At 36.3% G+C, this 17,632-nt stretch overlaps 1 protein-coding gene across 4 annotated transcripts in view; it reads right to left on the bottom strand.

Moving 5' to 3' along the window:
* FAM81B (family with sequence similarity 81 member B) overlaps positions 1-17,632 on the bottom strand; it is a 178,126-nt gene that overhangs the window by 107,710 nt on the left and 52,784 nt on the right. For all 4 annotated transcript variants that reach the window (XR_008917898.1, XM_007487269.3, XM_007487270.3 and 1 more), the window contains exons 6-7: positions 7,600-7,729; positions 4,985-5,091 (exon numbers count right to left, since the gene is read on the bottom strand). Coding sequence is in view for 3 of the 4 variants with exons in the window: in XM_007487269.3 (XP_007487331.1) it covers positions 4,985-5,091; positions 7,600-7,729 (237 nt within the window). In the remaining variant the exon portion in view is untranslated. The remainder of the gene's footprint in view (positions 1-4,984; positions 5,092-7,599; positions 7,730-17,632) is intronic.

The raw sequence follows: 17,632 nt of genomic DNA, 5'->3' as shown, positions 1-17,632 counted from the left end.
TAGGAGTAATGGATGACCAATTGCAGAGAGACAAATTGGGACATGATGTGAGGAAAATTTTTGAAACTAACAGAATTCTCTAATAGTAGAATGGATTACTTTGGGAGGTAGTAGGTTCAGTCTCTCTACCACACCCACACCCCCACCTCCCTTCTAATTCATGACTAGAAAGCTCTAGGAACTTATAAATAAATGTTTAAAGGCATACATATCAAACATCTTTATAGATCATGATGCAATAAAATTGCAATTAGTAAGAACTGAAGAAACTATTTAGTCTTCAATAGAGACTAAATAATATAATCCTAAAGAAAGAATGGCCAAAGAATAAATCATAGAAATAAAAAATTATAACAAATCTCAAAGAATGTTAACATTGAGAAAATAGCAAAACATGAGATATAGCTAAAGATATCCTTAGAGGAAAATGTGTATCCCTAAATACACAGAAAAGTGGAAGAGCAATGAATCATGTAACTAGAAAAATCAGCAAATGAGATAACCCTTGACTAAATGCAAAAATAGAACCACTGAAAAACAATGAAGACACAAACATAAATAAAAAACAACTATAACAAAATATGATAAATAAAGCTGAGGGTTTTTTGAAGGCCAGTAAATGACAAGTCATTATCTAATTGGATTTTTTTATGAGAGGAAAAATGAATTGCCATAGAAAAAACGAGAAGGGAAATTTATAACAAATGAAATTTCATAAAGAATGCAAAAATACTGAATATTTAGCAAAGAAGCTTCAGCAATACAATTAGCAAGTAAGTATCCACTCTGAGTAAGTTAAATCTATTTTAAGAATGCATGGGTATTTCAAATTAAGATCAACATAAACACAATAGATGGACATTAATAAAGAAAATTAAAAAATTAAAAAAAATATGCTTATATCAATAAATGCACAAGTCTTCAAAACCTGAAGGTCCACTTGAGTTTAATGTATAAGGAGTACTACTTCTGGTATGTATTATACTAGAAAGTCTCTGAGTTCCCTTTCTACTGAAAATTCTCTGATTTGCTTCCTTCTATATATTAAGTTCCCTTCCCCACCATTCTTATAAGATAATTTCTCATCTTTTTAGCTTTACTCTGTACTCTTTCCCCAGAATCCCTTGCCCCATTGTCCTTGTGACTATTCATTTTTTTTTCAAGACTTCAGCCCTAGATTAGTCCTACCATCTGTCTTCTCTGTTCCTGATTACATGCTCCTAAATGCTGTTAGAAGTCACAGAATTGTGTCAACTAGGCATCTTCATGGCATCTTCTAGATTCTGGGAGGTAGTCTCCTGTTCTAAATTAGGCTCAAATTCAAGTCAAAGTTCACAACAGTAACATAGTCCCCCTTTGAGGAAAATAATAATACACTTATTACAAATTTGCTCTTTTTTTGGTGATGATATTATTAAGTCCTATGGGTTCACCAGTAGGTTCATGGTGTAGTGTAAAGAGCATTGGATTTGAAGGAAAAAGGTTCAGATCCCAGTTCTGTCACTTTCCACCTGTGTATTCACGATTGAGCTTTTAAACCTCTCTGAGCATGACTTTTCACAACTATAAAATTAGACTAGATGACCTGTAAGGTCCCCCACAAGTGCAACATGCCTGATCCTACAAACCAGAGGTACTTAGATTTTCCCACAGAGGTTGAACCCTTCAGGTTATAAAACTTTGGTAGAATAAAATCCTCTGAAATTATTATTTTTTAAAACTCTTACCTTCCATTTTAGAATCAATACTTTGTATTGATTCCAAGGAAACAGAGTGGTAAGGATTAGGCAACTGGGGTGAAGAGACTTGCTCAGTCACACAGTTAGGAAGTATTTGAGGCCATATTTGAACTGAAGACCTCCTGTCTCTAGACTTGACTATCTCTTCACTGAGCCATCTAATCACACCTAAATTTATGATGCCTTAATTGGAATCAAATGAATTATTAAAAAAAAAACTCAGAACCTGGAGTTTTCCAAACATTGGTATGAATTCTCATCTCTATTTAGATGTCTTTCAGATCTACATATTCAACCCTCAACTCTTCTCTGACCTCCATTCCTACATCTCTAACTGTTGAATAGATATTTCCACTTGGATGTTCCTTAGGCATCTCAAACTCAACCAAAACATAACTTTTCTATTTTTGTCAAGGGGATCACGGATTTTCCATTCCCCCAGAGTTTATAACCTTATATTCTTCCTGGATTTTTCACTCTTCTTCAGTTCCACCTCTTCACCTCCACATAATCAGTTGCCAAGTCTTGTTGATTCTACCTCAACAACATTATGTCACATTATGATCAAGCTAGTTTAACCCTTCATTACTTCTTCCTTGGATTAGTGCAATAGTACTAATAATAGTTTTTCTGATTGAAAGGCTGAAGAATAGAGCAAAGAATTCCTACCAAAGTCTATCTACACAGAGGGCTCCCAGACCAGTCATCTCTTCAGAGACCAGCAGCCAATACTCCTTGGATTGGATGCCCACCACTCCCCCTATTCTGGTACCTTTTCCTCCAACCTTCCCCAGCTTTTCAGTTTCCTTTTTATGTGTTGGACTGTACAATTAGATTGTAAGCTCCTTGAAGGAAGGGATTTTTAAAAAATATGGATCCCTATAGTTTATTAACTAATGACTAATACAAATGCTGAGTCAGACAGCTCCTAAATTAACTTGTCTCTCTGTACTCTTGTTCCCTCTAGTCTATCCTCCACACAATTGCCAAATCAACTTTAGTAAAAGACAGGCTTAACCATCAACATTTACAGAGCACTTATTATGTGACAGGTACTGAGCTAAAGGCTGCCTGAGAAGCCTTAACAGCCCCTTACTGACTCTAGGATAAAATAGAAATATTTTTGGCATTTAAAATCCTTTTCTAACTGACATCAACTTAGCTTTTCAGTCTTTTTCCAAAATGCTCGCTGATCAGGCAAAATTTGGTCATACTCTGGCCAAATTGCCTTACTTGCAGATCCCAGTCCATGTCATTCCCCCTCCTACCTCCCACCTCCAGAGCTTTTCACGGGCTTCTCCTGGGTCTGGAATGCTCTTCTCACCTCCATCTCTTGGAATCCCTGGATCCTTCAAAGCTCAGCCCAAGGGCCACCTCCTTCAGAAGACCTTTTCTGATTCTTTCAGGCATTAGTACCTCCTTCCCTCCCAGCACTTTACATATTATACATTGCCCCCTCCCCACCGAGACATACACATTGGGGAGGGGGCTAGTATATATATATATATATATTACTTATATATTTTGAGGAGTGGAAGGGATTAAATGGTTACAGACAAATACTACACATGTAGTATATATATATATTCACATATATATATTTTGAGGAGTGTGAGGGACAAAATGTTCATAGATAAATATTACATATACATCATATACTATGCTATATATTCTCTTTTCTATGTACTATACTATATATACACTACTATGCTATGTACTATAAAATATATTTGCTACTGTATACCACACTATATACTACACACATGTTAGACTATATTCCATATTATATATATATATATTATATATGCTATATATGACTATATTATGCTATATATATGTATATATTTTTTGTGTTATTTATCTATGACTCTGTGGTCCCATCCCCCTGAATTTCTATCCTCAGTATTGGGCACACAATAAACTCTTGGGGGAGAGAGAGGGAACCTGGGAACTTTAATGTAACAAACAAATAAATAAGTAAAAAAAATAAATGTATTTGGATCGAACCTCATCTTCAGAATATCTTCCTTTTTTTCCCTTTCAATTTTGTGGTCTTACATTCAATCAACATAATCACAAAGTATTTATACAATCAGGGTATATTTACTTTTAAACTCATGTTAATAGTGACTAATGAGGAACACAGAAAATGCATAGAGAAGAAAAACAACTTAAACTTATAGACCTCCCTGTTTTTTTTAAGTTCCAAATAAAATCCCCTCTCTGTCTCCCTCTCTCTTTTTTTTTTTTAAACCCTTACCTTCCATCTTGGAGTCAATACTGTATATTGGCTCCAAGGCAGAAGAGTGGTAAGGGCTAGGCAATGGGGGTCAAGTGACTTGCCCAGGGTCACACAGCTGGGAAGTGTCTCAGGCCAGATTTGAACCTAGGACCTCCCATCTCTAGGCCTGGCTCTCAATCCACTGAGCTACCCAGCTGCCCCCTCCCTCTTTTTTTAAATACTAGAATCTTTCCCCTCTCTTTCTAGTGCCTTCTTTTGTTAATTATTTCCTATTTGTTCTATTTATTTCTTGCTTTGTATATATTTGTTGCATTGTCTCCCCTATCATATTGCAAACTCCTTGTGGGAAGGGATTGTTTTTTTCCTTTTTGTATCCCCAGGCTTAGTACAGTGCCTGGCACAAAGTAGACAGTTAATCAATGCTTATTGATTGATTGGTTTCTGCTTGAAGACCTCAAATGAGCCCATTGGCTTTTGGGGCAGTCCGTTGAAATTTGGGATAGCTTTAATTGTTGGGAGCTGTTCCTGACAAGAAGTTCAAATCTAACTTTGTAATTTCCACTTACTTCCATTGGACAAGGCCTTTAGCCTCTCTAGGTCTTAGTTTTCTCATCTGTAAAATAGAGCTAATAAAATTGAAAAAAACTGACAAAACAACCTACTTTGTAATGGATAAAGTGCTTTGTACATGTAAAGCCCTGTAACCGTATAAATGGTTCTTAAAAAACTGTGTGACCCAGTTGAAATGTTCACACAAATTCAGGGCACATTCAAGAATTAGAAACATATAGAGAATGACATCATTTTTAACAGCAGCCTTCTGCCTCAATTGGCAGTATTACCAAGGGTTTGCTAGAGTGTGTTTTGCATTAGAAGACCTCTCTGTTTCTTGGCTGGGTTCAGATTCTTAAGATTGCTTCCTTGCTATATGCCAATGTCTTTGATAAGCAAAATTCTTTTTCGGAATGCATTTAACATAATTAAAAATCTTCAATTCACTTACTTGAAATTCAGAAGTTGCAATTCGTGGTTATTATCCCCCTGGATTGTCTTTAAGTTTGAGGTTTGCTCCAAGCTGTAAGTGTCTATCCTTCCTAATAGCTGTATTACCTAATGAAAGTAATACAACAGGGAACACCTGGGTGAGCCAGCCTATCAGCACACTTACATTAGCTACATGTTATTCATAGAGGAGCAGGGCTTGCATTTAAGACAAGTTGGCATTTGAAAAAGCTTTTTCCAATGAATTTGACTCAATAGTTCCAGAGGTTGCCTTAGGGAAAGAATATTATGGGATTCTTCATTCTGCTCTCACTGGAATATTCTTTTTGATATTTGGCTACCTAGTGACTTCAAAAGGTATAGTCCAGCTTTTCCACTGTAGGTAGGAATCATAACAATGGAGGTGTACTGATAGTCTTGGAGCACTCAAAGTTGCTCCAGATGGTGTCTGGGTAGGGGCAGAACCAGTGGGAGACAGACAGAATTCAAACAATGCCCTTGTGGGGCTTGGCATGATCTGAAAATGTTGCTTCCCTTCCCTCCCTGCTCTGGAGGCTTGGAGCCTTTTACTGGAACATGAAATTAAACAAATAAATATATATGTAACCCAGAGAGTAGACATTTCTGGGACTAAACAAAATGTGCATTTAGTAAGTAGTAGTACATATATATATATATATATATATATATATATATATATATATATATATATATATATATATATATATATATAAAATTTTCAGCTACTGTTTCTTCTATCTAGTGAAAGATCTAGTCCAAGATCCTAAAAGGTGAACATACTCACTTAAAATGATGAGGTTGGGCAGGTTAATGGAGTTGGGAAGACTGAAAAGTTCATATATGGCCTCAAGACTAGGTATGTGACCCTGGGCAAATCATCTAATAGAGTTTGCCTCAGTTTCCTTCTCTGTAAAATGAACTGGAGTAGGAAATGGCCAACCACTTCAGTGTCTTTGCCAAGAAAACCTCAAATGGGGTCATATGAAGAGTTGGACATGACTGAAACAACAGAGCAACAAGGTCTGTTTCAGCTTTAAAATTAGACAGTCTGAATTGGATTTTGGGGGGAATTCAGTTTATAAAAGTAATATTATTTATCATGGGAATAAGAGGGCTCTTGGACTCCAAAGGCTTGGCTTTAGTATCAGGTAGGTTATGCTTCATGTTCACCTTCTTTTTGGATTTTGGACCAGACCTACCCCTCAGGTAGAAGAAAGAATATCTGGAGAATTTGAGTGGAGGGAGGAGGGAAGAAAGTCAGGAAGCAGGTCATTGAATCTTCAGATCACACCTTTATCTACTCTCTTTTTGGATTCAACAGAACAGGACTGCTGCCTTGGCTACATTTCTCTTACAGCATAGAAAGAACCTGGGAAAATCTTGCTGGAGTTGAACACTTTTTTCAGCTGAAGGACCTAAGAGGCTCCATCTTATTCCCCATACCAGAGCTCTGGCTCAACTCTGACTTAGGGACAAGACTAGCCAAAACTGGGAGCAGATGTGCCTCTGAAACATCATTTGGTCTTACTTGATAAGGCAGGTGAAGAATAAAGGGAAGTGTGTTGCTCTCCCCACCAAAAATTGTGTAAATGATTATAAAATGGGTGTGTTCTCTCACTGATAGAATACATGCCCCTTCAAGGTAGGGACTGTTTAATTTCTGTCCTTGTATACCTCTAACAGTGCCTGGTAGGTAATAAATTCTTGTTGATTAATACTAAATCAAGTAAGACCTGGCTTCCAGTTTTGACTGAACTGCTTAATTTTATGTCCAGCTGAGGGCAAATCCCTTAACTTTCCTGGGCCTTGATTTTTTCAATTGTCAAAATGGGAGTGAACTAAATTAGAGATCTATAACCATTTGTTTTTGGACAAAGACTTTTTTGGCAGTCTGCTGAATTTTTTGAAGCTTTATGGACCCCTCATCAGAATAATGTTTCTAAATGCAGAAAATAAAATATACAAGATTATTTATGTATAAGAAATCAACTAAATTTAAATGCAGTTAGAAAATATATATATGTACATATATATATATTTAAACCTTATCTTCTGTCTTAGAATCAATATAAAGTATTGGTTTTAAGGCAGAAGAGGGATAAGGTCTTGGCAATGATGGTTAAATGACTTGCCCAGAATATTTGAGGCCAGGTTTGAACCCAGAACATCCCATCTCTGGGTCCAGCTCTTGAGCCATCTAATTGCCCCTCAAATTATTTTTTAAAAAAGTTTTTGGAGCCCACATTAAGAACTCTTGTTGTTTAAGGTTCCTTATAGCTTTAAGAAGTCCATGATCCATAGGGTATTATTAAAAAAATGGTCTATATATTCACATAGCTTACATAAGAACTCACAGGTGCTGGATTTATAATCTCTAAGAACTGCCATATGATAATACTTGTATTATACTCTGTGGGTCTCTAGCATTTGGGGAGGTTCCAAAGGAGTAATAATAGAATAGCTATCAAGGTGGCATCCAGCAACATACCCTCTGGGTTGAATAGGAAGGTTCTTGTCCAAGCTGACATTTTTGATGAGGGGACTATAGCAGGAATATGTAAACGAAAAGCCTTCACTCCAATTCTTGCTGCTCACCTTCACATCCACGGTTTTGCAAAAAGATTCCAGGACAGACCTGAGTGCTTGAATATCTTTCTCAACTGTCTGGTACTCATGCCTGATGACATTCACATCTCCTGAGATCTTTGCAATGCTTGCATCACACCTGGTAGCAGAAAGGAAATTAATTGCAAGATGAATATCTTCAGAGAGTTTCTAGGATTGGAAGAGGTCCTGAGTATTAGATTTCGATTCCTGTCTTTTTGAAGCACATTTAAAAGATTGGTATGGAAGAGCAGGCAGAGTGGTTTTGGCTTTTACAGCTACTAAGCCGCCATCTTGATTCTGTCCCCCAGCCCTGAGTATTAGAAAGGAATGGGGTGAAGGGTGGCTTGGGTGGCAAATCTTTTCAACACTGTATTGTCTCAGATTGAGGAAAAAAAGAGGGAGATGAGAGTATATAGTTATGTCTTCTGCTCTTTTCTTTTCCTGTCTTTCTCCTTTCAATGGAAGATGAAGAAATACTGTGCTGAGTAATAGAGGCTGGATTGAATGAACTTGATTGAAGAAAATGAACTGGATTGTCAAAAATGGAAATTTTCAGCTCTCCAAATTAGGTTAGGACCTCAATTTAGGCATTAGCAAAAGCAGCAGCAATGGTTTTCAGCCATATATTCTAATACTCACTACCAGCACCAAGGGAAAAATGATAAAATAGGCAAAACTCATTATTGTTTTCTTCGTGATCCTTTTCTAAAAAGCCTCTCTTTGACTCTTTCCTTCTTCCTCCTCCTCTCTCATTTATTCCTCTTTTTCTACCATCTCCCATCTCTCATATATTCTCATCCCACCCAAACTTTCTTTCTTAATCTTTCTTAATCTAAAATGACTTTTTCCTCCCAGCCCAAATCAATATTCTTACTTCCTGAGTAGTCTTAGCTGGATTTTAGCTGACCATCTGTACTTTCTAAGGGGACTTAATTAACCCAAATGAGTTTCTAACTTTTAATTCATGGGGAAATACTTGTGAGCAGGAAGAAGGTCTCCCTCTTATTTCTTTGACTAATTTTTTTATTCTAATGAAAGATATTGGGTGGGAGTGGGGGAGGGAAGAAAATGATCTTTGTTTCCAATGAATAATGTTTGGAAATGACCAAATAAAAATTTTAAAAAATGCACAATTTTTAAATATTAAAAAAAAGAAAGATATTGGATTTGAAGTCTGAGGGACTAGGGTCAGATGTTGGCTTTGCCACTTACTGTCTATATATGTGTCCTTGCACAAATATTTTTAAAATTTTAATTTTGCTTATTTAATTAACTAAAATATTTAATTTTATTACAAATAAAAATCAACAAACATGAGTATTTCATTATAGAAAGAACATAAAAAGAAATATTTGTATGAAACAACTATAATATTGTTTTTATAAATAATAGCTCATATTTATATTTTTTACAAATAATAACTCATATTTATGTGGTGTTTTAAAATTTGCAAAGGGTTTTAGATTTGTTAAATCTTATATTCTCAAAACAACCCTGAGAGTAGGTGTTAGTACTATCCCCATTTTACAGAGGAGGAAATTGAGACTGAGAGGGGATGACTCTGGGGATAGACTAGGCTTGCTATCCAAGGAACACCACCCTATGAAACAAATATGAATACAAATTGCCTTTAGTCCTGTTGGGTCTTCTTGTACTTCTGAAGTGACAGAGCCAGAGGGTCCTAAGAATGACACAGTTTTTGACAGGTCAATAGACATTAATTTGCTTGTTGATAACTGAGTGGGAGACTGAGTATGCTGCAATTTGAAATTAAAGGATGTTTTAAAATTCAAGCTCAGCCACTTATATAGAACCCTATTAGACAAGTCACTTAGAAAGAACATCTCACAGTCAGTCAATACATGCTTATTAAGTATCACCAATGTGTTACATGTGTTCTAAATGAAGGGGATATGAATATGAAATTTAAAAAGGAGATAGTTCTTGCCTTCAAGAAGCTTACAATTCAATAGAGAGTAACCATCTTTCAGTTATTTCTGACTCTCCATAACCCCATGTGCAGTCATTTATTTTTTGGCAAAGATCCTAGAGTGGTTTGCCATTTCCTTCTCCAGCTCATTTTTATAGAGGGGCCAATGAGGTTAAATGACTTGTTCAGGGTCACATAGCTAAAAAGTGTCTGAGATTGGATATGAACTTATGAAGGTGAGTACAACAATGGGGGTAGACAAAACAAAAAAGAAGCTGAAAAGCTGGGGGTGAGAAAGGTACCCAATGGGTACATGGTAGAGAAATTGATCAGAGGAGTTCCAAAATAATATATCCAGCTGAGAAACAAAATGTTTGAGCTGAATTTTTTCTTTAAATGGGAGTTTGGGGTTCATGGTTCCACCTTCTAATCAGAGTGGCAGAGGATAGTAATGAGGTGACATTTGAAGCCAAGTTCTCCCTTCTAGTGGCAAATACAGAAGTGGAAGAAGATTCCTTCCATCCCTGGGTCTAATGGTGAATATTTAATAGCCAATTCTCCAAAGTCATATGACACACTTTTAATTTAATCTGCATTATTAACAGTTCTTCATCACTTTTTAGTTTAGACAATCCTCAAATCCTGATTTATAACTATTTGTTAATTTCTGAGATTTAAATAATGTTCTTGCTAAAAATTTATTAAGCTCATGCTTGGAAATCAGTATGAACTGACTCCAGCTTGTCTCTGCTTCTAGCTTTGACGTAGTTCATCATTCACATAGGGTAATAAGAAACCTAATTTCATGGGGCACTTGATCATCATGCTTTGAGGTGCTTACAATGAACATTAAAATAAAAGACCATCAAGAATATAATTGCAATGCATCTGCCAGTGTCTGTTTCAGAGGACAATAAGGTGGAGAAATTCTGTAAACAACTGGACAAGATTTTCTGAATCAAGTAAACATATACCTTTATACCTGGTGACTAAGGGCATAGGAGAAGATGACAAAAAATGTTAAAAAAATATAATGTCTAATAAAGAAACTAAAGAGGATAAAGGTTTCTAGAACACTCCAAGTACTCACTTTTGCATATCATTAATATTTCCTTCCAAAATATTCAGAAGGGGCTGGACATGGTGAGCACCGGACAGTATCACAAAATAATAAAATGACAATATTTAAAAAGATGCTAAGTGATTGGTTATATCATTTCATATCATATATATCATTTCAGGGATTCATTCAGAATTGACTGTTTTTGTGCAGGCCAAGTAGTATCTACTACTTAGAAGGGTAAACATTAATGCCAAATTAGAAAAGAGGATATAAAGATGAGAAGAGCTGTTTGCACTTATAAGAAATCCAACTCATTCAAATCAGCTATCAAGACTGAAAAAAAATAGATAATAATGTAGACAGTGACTCTGTAACAAACCTCTCCATTAGAGAAGCATTAGGAAACTTTCAGTAGTAAAGAGAACCCTCAGCAGATAATTGAAATCTTTCTCCTGTGGAAAGACAGAGCAAACAACAACAACACTTAGAGAATTAATCTAGTTTACCTCAAAATCTACTCCATTGTGGAGTAGAATGGCCACAGATTACAAGCACTATTGTTTCTCCCAAAAAAGAATGGAAAAGAGAATATCTAAAAAAGGAAAATGCAATGCAGAGGAAAACAAACTTGCAAAAAATCATTGGGATTTGAAGCAGCTAAGTCCAATACCTCTAAGCATTTAGATTGAAAATGGAAGAGGTCTGTTGATCTATCATATTTGGACTCAATACTTCAGAACCCAAGGAACAGAAATTGAACTTAAGATGAAATTTTTAAGAGCAGCTGAACACAGAAGAAATCTGTATGGGGAGTGCCACAGTTTGGGAAACTTGGAAGGAGTGATTTTCAAGATATTTATCTCAAAGAGAAGAAGAAACATTGGGAAATATTTTTTAGCTTTATTGCCCAAACTACAATTGAAAAGATATAGGCGACGACTCATATAACTAACTACTTTTCATTTAGAGTGATCTACCTGGGCATCAAGGGTATCCTTACCAGGTACTTTCTATACATCCGTTTCTCACAACACCCTTGTGAAGTAGGTATCATAGGGTTAGCAATTATATTATATCATAGTATACTAAATTACATTATTTATACTTGAGGCAAGCTAGGTGGAACAATAGCTAGAGCTCTGGCCCTAGAATCAAGAGAAGCTGAGTTCAAATACAGTCTTAAACACTTTCTTGGTGTGAGACCATGGGCAAGTTACTTAACCTTGTTGGCCACAATTTCCTCATACATGAAATAAGAAGATAATAGTCAACCTCTCTGGAATCTTTGTCAAGAAAGCTCCAAATGGGATCATGAAGAGTCAGACATGACTAAAATAACTCAATGACAACAAATGTTATTCTTCTATTATCCCCATAATAGATGAATAAAAGATGAAGAAGCTGATTTGTGGGAAGATAAGTGACTTGTATTTGGCTTTGCAGTTACTAAATAATGGAGGAATGATTTGTACTCAGGCACAGTCTTATGTTAAATCAAACATTCTTTTTATTTTTATTTTTTAAACCCTTAGCTTCCATCTTGGAGTCAATACTGTATATTGGCTCCAAGGCAGAAGAGTGGTAAGGGCTAGGCAATGGAGGTCAAGTGACTTGCCCAGGGTCACACAGCTGGGAAGTGTCTGAGGCCAGATTTGAACCTAGGACCTCCCGTCTCTAGACCTGGCTCTCAATCCACAGAGCTACCCAGCTGCCTCCAAACATTCTTTTTATTAAACTACAGTACAGTGTCACTTCCCTGCTCAAAAATTGTTGCTGGTTCTCTGTTTCTTCTTAGATAAAAACTAGAGGCTTTCACAATCTAGCTTTTGTTTATCTTTCCAGATTCATTATTTCATGTTTCTGCCCATGTAAATGCTTTCTATATTCCAGCCAAATTGACTCATTAGCTATTCCCCTAAGTTAATCTTGCATTTCTTTTCTCTGTGCCTTGACTCAAACTCTACCCCTATGTCTATGTAACCTGGTGCCTCTGCTTTTCCTTCCATCCTTCGGAATTGTTTTCTCTGGAGCTGAGGAGATGATTCATGGAGAAAGAGGTTGGCAAAGAAATTCTAATGATACTAGCACTAGAGGTGTATTAACACTCTCTAATTACCAGGAGTCGTGATGAACTTTTGCTTTTCTCTATAGGGAGAGAAGCCATGTCATAGGGTAAAACTGTTCTATCTGTACAAAGCATGCTCTCTCTTTTTGCTTGTCTCTTTCCTCCTCTTGAACTATATCTTTCCTAAAAATGGTGGTACCAGAGACAGAAGTAGGACTCCAAGAACAATAAAGTGATTAGTGGGAAGCTGTCACAGCATGGAAAGTCTTTCAAATAAAGGGCAAATGATAAACTGTGGATGAACTGGAAAGAACCATTGAGGACTGTAGCTGCAACAGTTCCCAACATTATTTCCATGTTCTCAAAACATGGTTAAATTCCCAATTCACATTTTCCTTTGAGCCTTGAACCTGAAATGGGGCAGTGGGGTGGTGTGAAAGCACTTCCCCATCTTTCTCCTTTATGAGCTATAAGTGTAGGTTATTGGTCTCTCCTGAACATAGAAAGGAATAAAAATAGGGAGCTAGGAAGGTGGTGGTGGTTGGTGGTGATTGTCTCCATACAAGGGTAGTTAGTCTGGTTTCCTTTTCATTTTTTTCTATGAACAATAAACTTTATGACCACAACAAAGCTCCTCTATTTGTCTTCAGAGATAGAGCTTAATACAGACTCTCTTTAAAGTCTTAGGGCAATTGGTCTTATGGGGTTCCCCCTTGTCCTTCTGTAGTCCTCTCCTTTATAACAAACATTTGCTCAGAATGCAATACAAAAATCGCCTTTTCTTTATGTGGAGACTAAATCTAATATAAAAATTTGGAGAGGAAATCAACAAAGTTTATGATTTGAGAGGAACATGAAGGTAGTGTAAGGCAGACAGGAAAAAAAGCAAAATTCTGTCAAAATGGATCACTCCTAAAGTGTGTCAGTGAGCCAGACAAGGCTCAGACTGCTCATGATCATATTTAGTTCAAGGTGGCAATGGCCTTCATTTGTAGCCATCTCATTGCTGGTATATATCCATAGTCTCAGAATCCCTATCCTCCTCAGAACTCAAAAGTTCCTGGGCCCCCCATGACCCATAAGGTTCTGACCTTACATGCTCCTTCAGTTTCAACATCCAGCTCTGAAAAACTAACTTCCTATCAGCCCTCTTGCTGTGTGTAAAATTGTAATGAAGAATATTACTTAGGAAAGATACAACAGAGGATGTGATAAATGATAAACTGAATATTGCATTGCTACCCACAAAATGTTGAAAGGTCTATACACAGATCTATAGTCCATTGGATAGCCATCCTATGGAGGATTTATGTGAAGATTTTGCACAGGATTCAAACTTAAAGAGTGCCTTCATCTAAACTGCGATTAGTGACCCCTGATTCAAACTAAAGTCTCCAGACAGGTTTGAATCACATCTCTGACACTAGCAGGATCAATATGGATGAGTCATTTCACCTATCTGGGTCTCAGTCTTCTAACTCAATAGCAGATATAATTATATACTACCAATTTGAACAGAGGTCATAAGGAAAGTGTTTTGTAAACATTGAAGGACTATTTAAAGGCTATTTTAATACTATGAAGCATTAAATGATTCTTTATACTGATTGCTTCAGTTGCCATGATTATCAAATATTTTTAAATGCTATACTTGCATGTTGTCTTACTTGCTCTTTTTCTCTTAATCTTTCTGACAGCCATACATTTCCAAAGTGGCCCTTTTCATGGTTTGCCTCATGGCTGGTTCTCAGGATGATGTACCATAAATGAGGTAAGAGGGTAAGTTTTACCTAGTGCAAATCTTAAAATTTCTCAGACTTGTGAATCTTAAAAATTCTCAGACTCTACCTTGGAACATATTTAGTTAGGACTATTCCCCATTTTAAACAATGAAGGTACTTGATCAGGAATGTGGGGACTTCTAACATTACTCCACCCATACTTAGGCATACTTTAGGGGAAGATAAAGTTGTAAAACTCCTTACTGAACAATGAAAAAATACTTAACTCATACTTATAGTGAGGCCAAAACCTTAAGTTAGATCTATTTTTAGATCTAATACAAAAGGGTGCTAAGTACCTATGAAGGTCAAATTAATCACTAAAAGGTCAGGCAACTTGCAGGGGCAAGTTTAGCAAAGAGGTGTGAAGTTTTAGTTTACTCAGGTGTGAATTAAGAATGGTCAGTCCTGTGAAAAGCATCTATTGCGATTGGTAGATGTGAAAATTTAGGGGAGGTGACATAGGAGAAAATTCTCTTTAAAAGGAAGTCAGGAACTGAGAGCAGGGGGTCTCTTTTGAGCTCTCTGGCTCTCTCTGGGCTCTCTCAGTGGCTCTCGGTGGCTGAATTTAGTTGAGCTCAGGAGCTGAACTGGAGGGTCTCTCTGATTGCCTGGGACAAAATCTTGTGGTGAGTGATTAAGGACTGACTAGTCTCTCTTAAAGCTCAGACCTAGGCCAATGGCCTAGGCCCCTTTTCCTATTATTTCCTCTTACTCCATCTCTTTCCCTTTCCTTAATTCCTTCATTTATATTAAATTAAATTAAAATTTTAATTTTTTATTATAATAATTATTATATTATATATGATATAAATAATGTAATATAATAAAAATTAAAAGATTAAAAAATATAAAAATAAATAAATTATATTTGGGAATTTTTCCCATGGCGACCATTTATTTTTGATTTAAATCAAGACACTAAAAATTATCTTTACAGTTTGGCAATTCATAGTCTTGAACCCACATTTTCGCAGTCACAGTTTATGGCTTTTGTCTGTAACGCTAGACAACTGGCCCAGGCATCCCTCTAAGTGATATTATATGGCCCTGGCAAGGAAACTGCTAGAAAGAGCTGCCAACCTGACTGTGACTTGAAGTCCCATTATAAGATATTATCCCAGACTTCTCTAGTAATGTATGTGAGCCTGGGATCTTGAGTTTAGCATTCTTGCCCTTTAAGGTCAGTCAGTCAATAAGCATTTTATTAAACATCTTTCATGTGCCAGGCATTGTGCTAAACTCTGGATATACCAAAAAAAAAAAGGTAAAAGGATTTTATATTTGATCTTGGATGTGACAAGAAGCCACCAGAGTTTACTGAGACTGGGGGTGACATGGTCAGATTTGTGTTTTATGAAAATCACTTTGGTGGTTGAATAGAGGAGGGAATGGACAGGAGATAGACTTGTGGCAGGCAGATTAGCCCTTATTTTTATTGTAATAGTCCATGTGTGAGATGATAAAGGCATAAATCAGCAGGGAGAGGACAGTATCATAGGAGAGAAGGGGACATATTCAAGACATATTCCAAAAATGAATTGGATAGGCTTATTAATAGATTGGATATAGGGGTGAAAGATAATTGTTATGAATAAAAATTAGTCTTGGAGACTTTATACTAAATGTATAAGTATTTATTATTAAAGAGAAAGAAAGAGAGAAATAAGGATTCCAGATTAAAGTAAAATCAGGTCTCAGATTCCAGCCTGGCATGGTCCCTTCCTTATCACTGTTTGCCAGAGATGACTACATAGATCAACTGGTGCATGAATGGGGAGGGGGGGAGAGGGAGAGGGAGAGGGAGAGAGCAGGGACTGGGGAATGGTGGTGCTCTCAATAGTAATAGGGAAGTTTGGAAGAGGGAAGGGCTTTTTTGGGGGGAGACAGAGGAACTAATTACTGAATGGTTATTATTAGTAATTCAAATGGAATTATTAGTAATTCATAGATGACACTCCAATAACAGTGAAAATGTGCATTCATATGTTCACTTTTTTCTTCTCTACATATTGGACAATGTAGGTCTAGAGTCATTTAGAACCTTCTCATCAACAATACAAAGTGATATCTTCTTTTATCTCATTTTGTGGGTAGCATTCTATCTCCGCTATAAAATATTGAGCCTCTGATGAAATAGAAACCTTTTTCTGGGATTAAGTAAAAATAATCAACTTCTTTTCACTGATGCCAAAATGTTCATTGGAAATGAGTTCATGGGGTAAGAAGATATGGATTAAACTGCCTGATAAGTCCATTAGTTACCTGTCTGGGAAAAATGCAGGAAGAATAGAAATGAGGGAGGGTGAAGGTTAGTTAAATGGGAAATAATTGATTGAGAACTACTTTGTCAAGTTTTTTCAAAGTTTCCATAAAGAAGAAAGAACTTTTAAGAGAAAGTGAGCTAGGGTCCAAGGCAGGACAACATTTTTTTGAGATGAAAGGTTAGAGTGACTCATTGAAAGAATGAAAAGACTAGAGGAAGGAAAGGTTTTGAAAGATTTTGAATGAATTGATTCTATTCATTTCTTGACACTTTTGAACTGTATTTATCATCTTATTTCAAACATAAGATTAAGAAGGAAAATAATAGGTTTGTACGTATCTCTGTAGTTTGAGATAGGAAGTAGATTTTGGATGTGTCTATGTACTGCCACTGAAATGAATAGAATCAGAAGTTTTAATTATAAGTAGAAAATTGCTGACAGTGTACATTGTAACAAATTATATCATTGTTGATCTGCACTGCTGGGGAGAATCCTCCCATCAGATGAGCTCACAGTTTTACCAAAGAACTAAAGAACTTTGGAAGGAATGATTATATGGGTAATCCTATTTACACTTGTCACAGGATCACTGAATCTCAGAATGGGAAGGAACTACAGAAACCAACTATTTCAACTCAACCTACAGAGGACATAACTAACAAGTGATACTCTTTCTTGAACAACCTTACCTTTATGGTATCATTTTGGAAAGGTTTACATTTATAAAAGCATTTATCAAACATAGTAAAATGTGCCAGACACTGTATTAAATGCTAGGGAGAAAAAGAAAGACTAAAACAAGGCTTTAAAGAGCTCACATTCCAATAAGGGAAACAACATACAAATACCTAATTCTGAACAAGATTTGTACTGTGATACTGGAAGATAGATTGGAGGAAATTGAATAATGGTGAA

This window comes from Monodelphis domestica, chromosome 3, assembly GCF_027887165.1.
Source record: "Monodelphis domestica isolate mMonDom1 chromosome 3, mMonDom1.pri, whole genome shotgun sequence".
NCBI classification, from domain to species: Eukaryota; Metazoa; Chordata; class Mammalia; order Didelphimorphia; family Didelphidae; genus Monodelphis; species Monodelphis domestica.
This window is presented reverse-complemented; position numbering and strand designations above follow the sequence as displayed.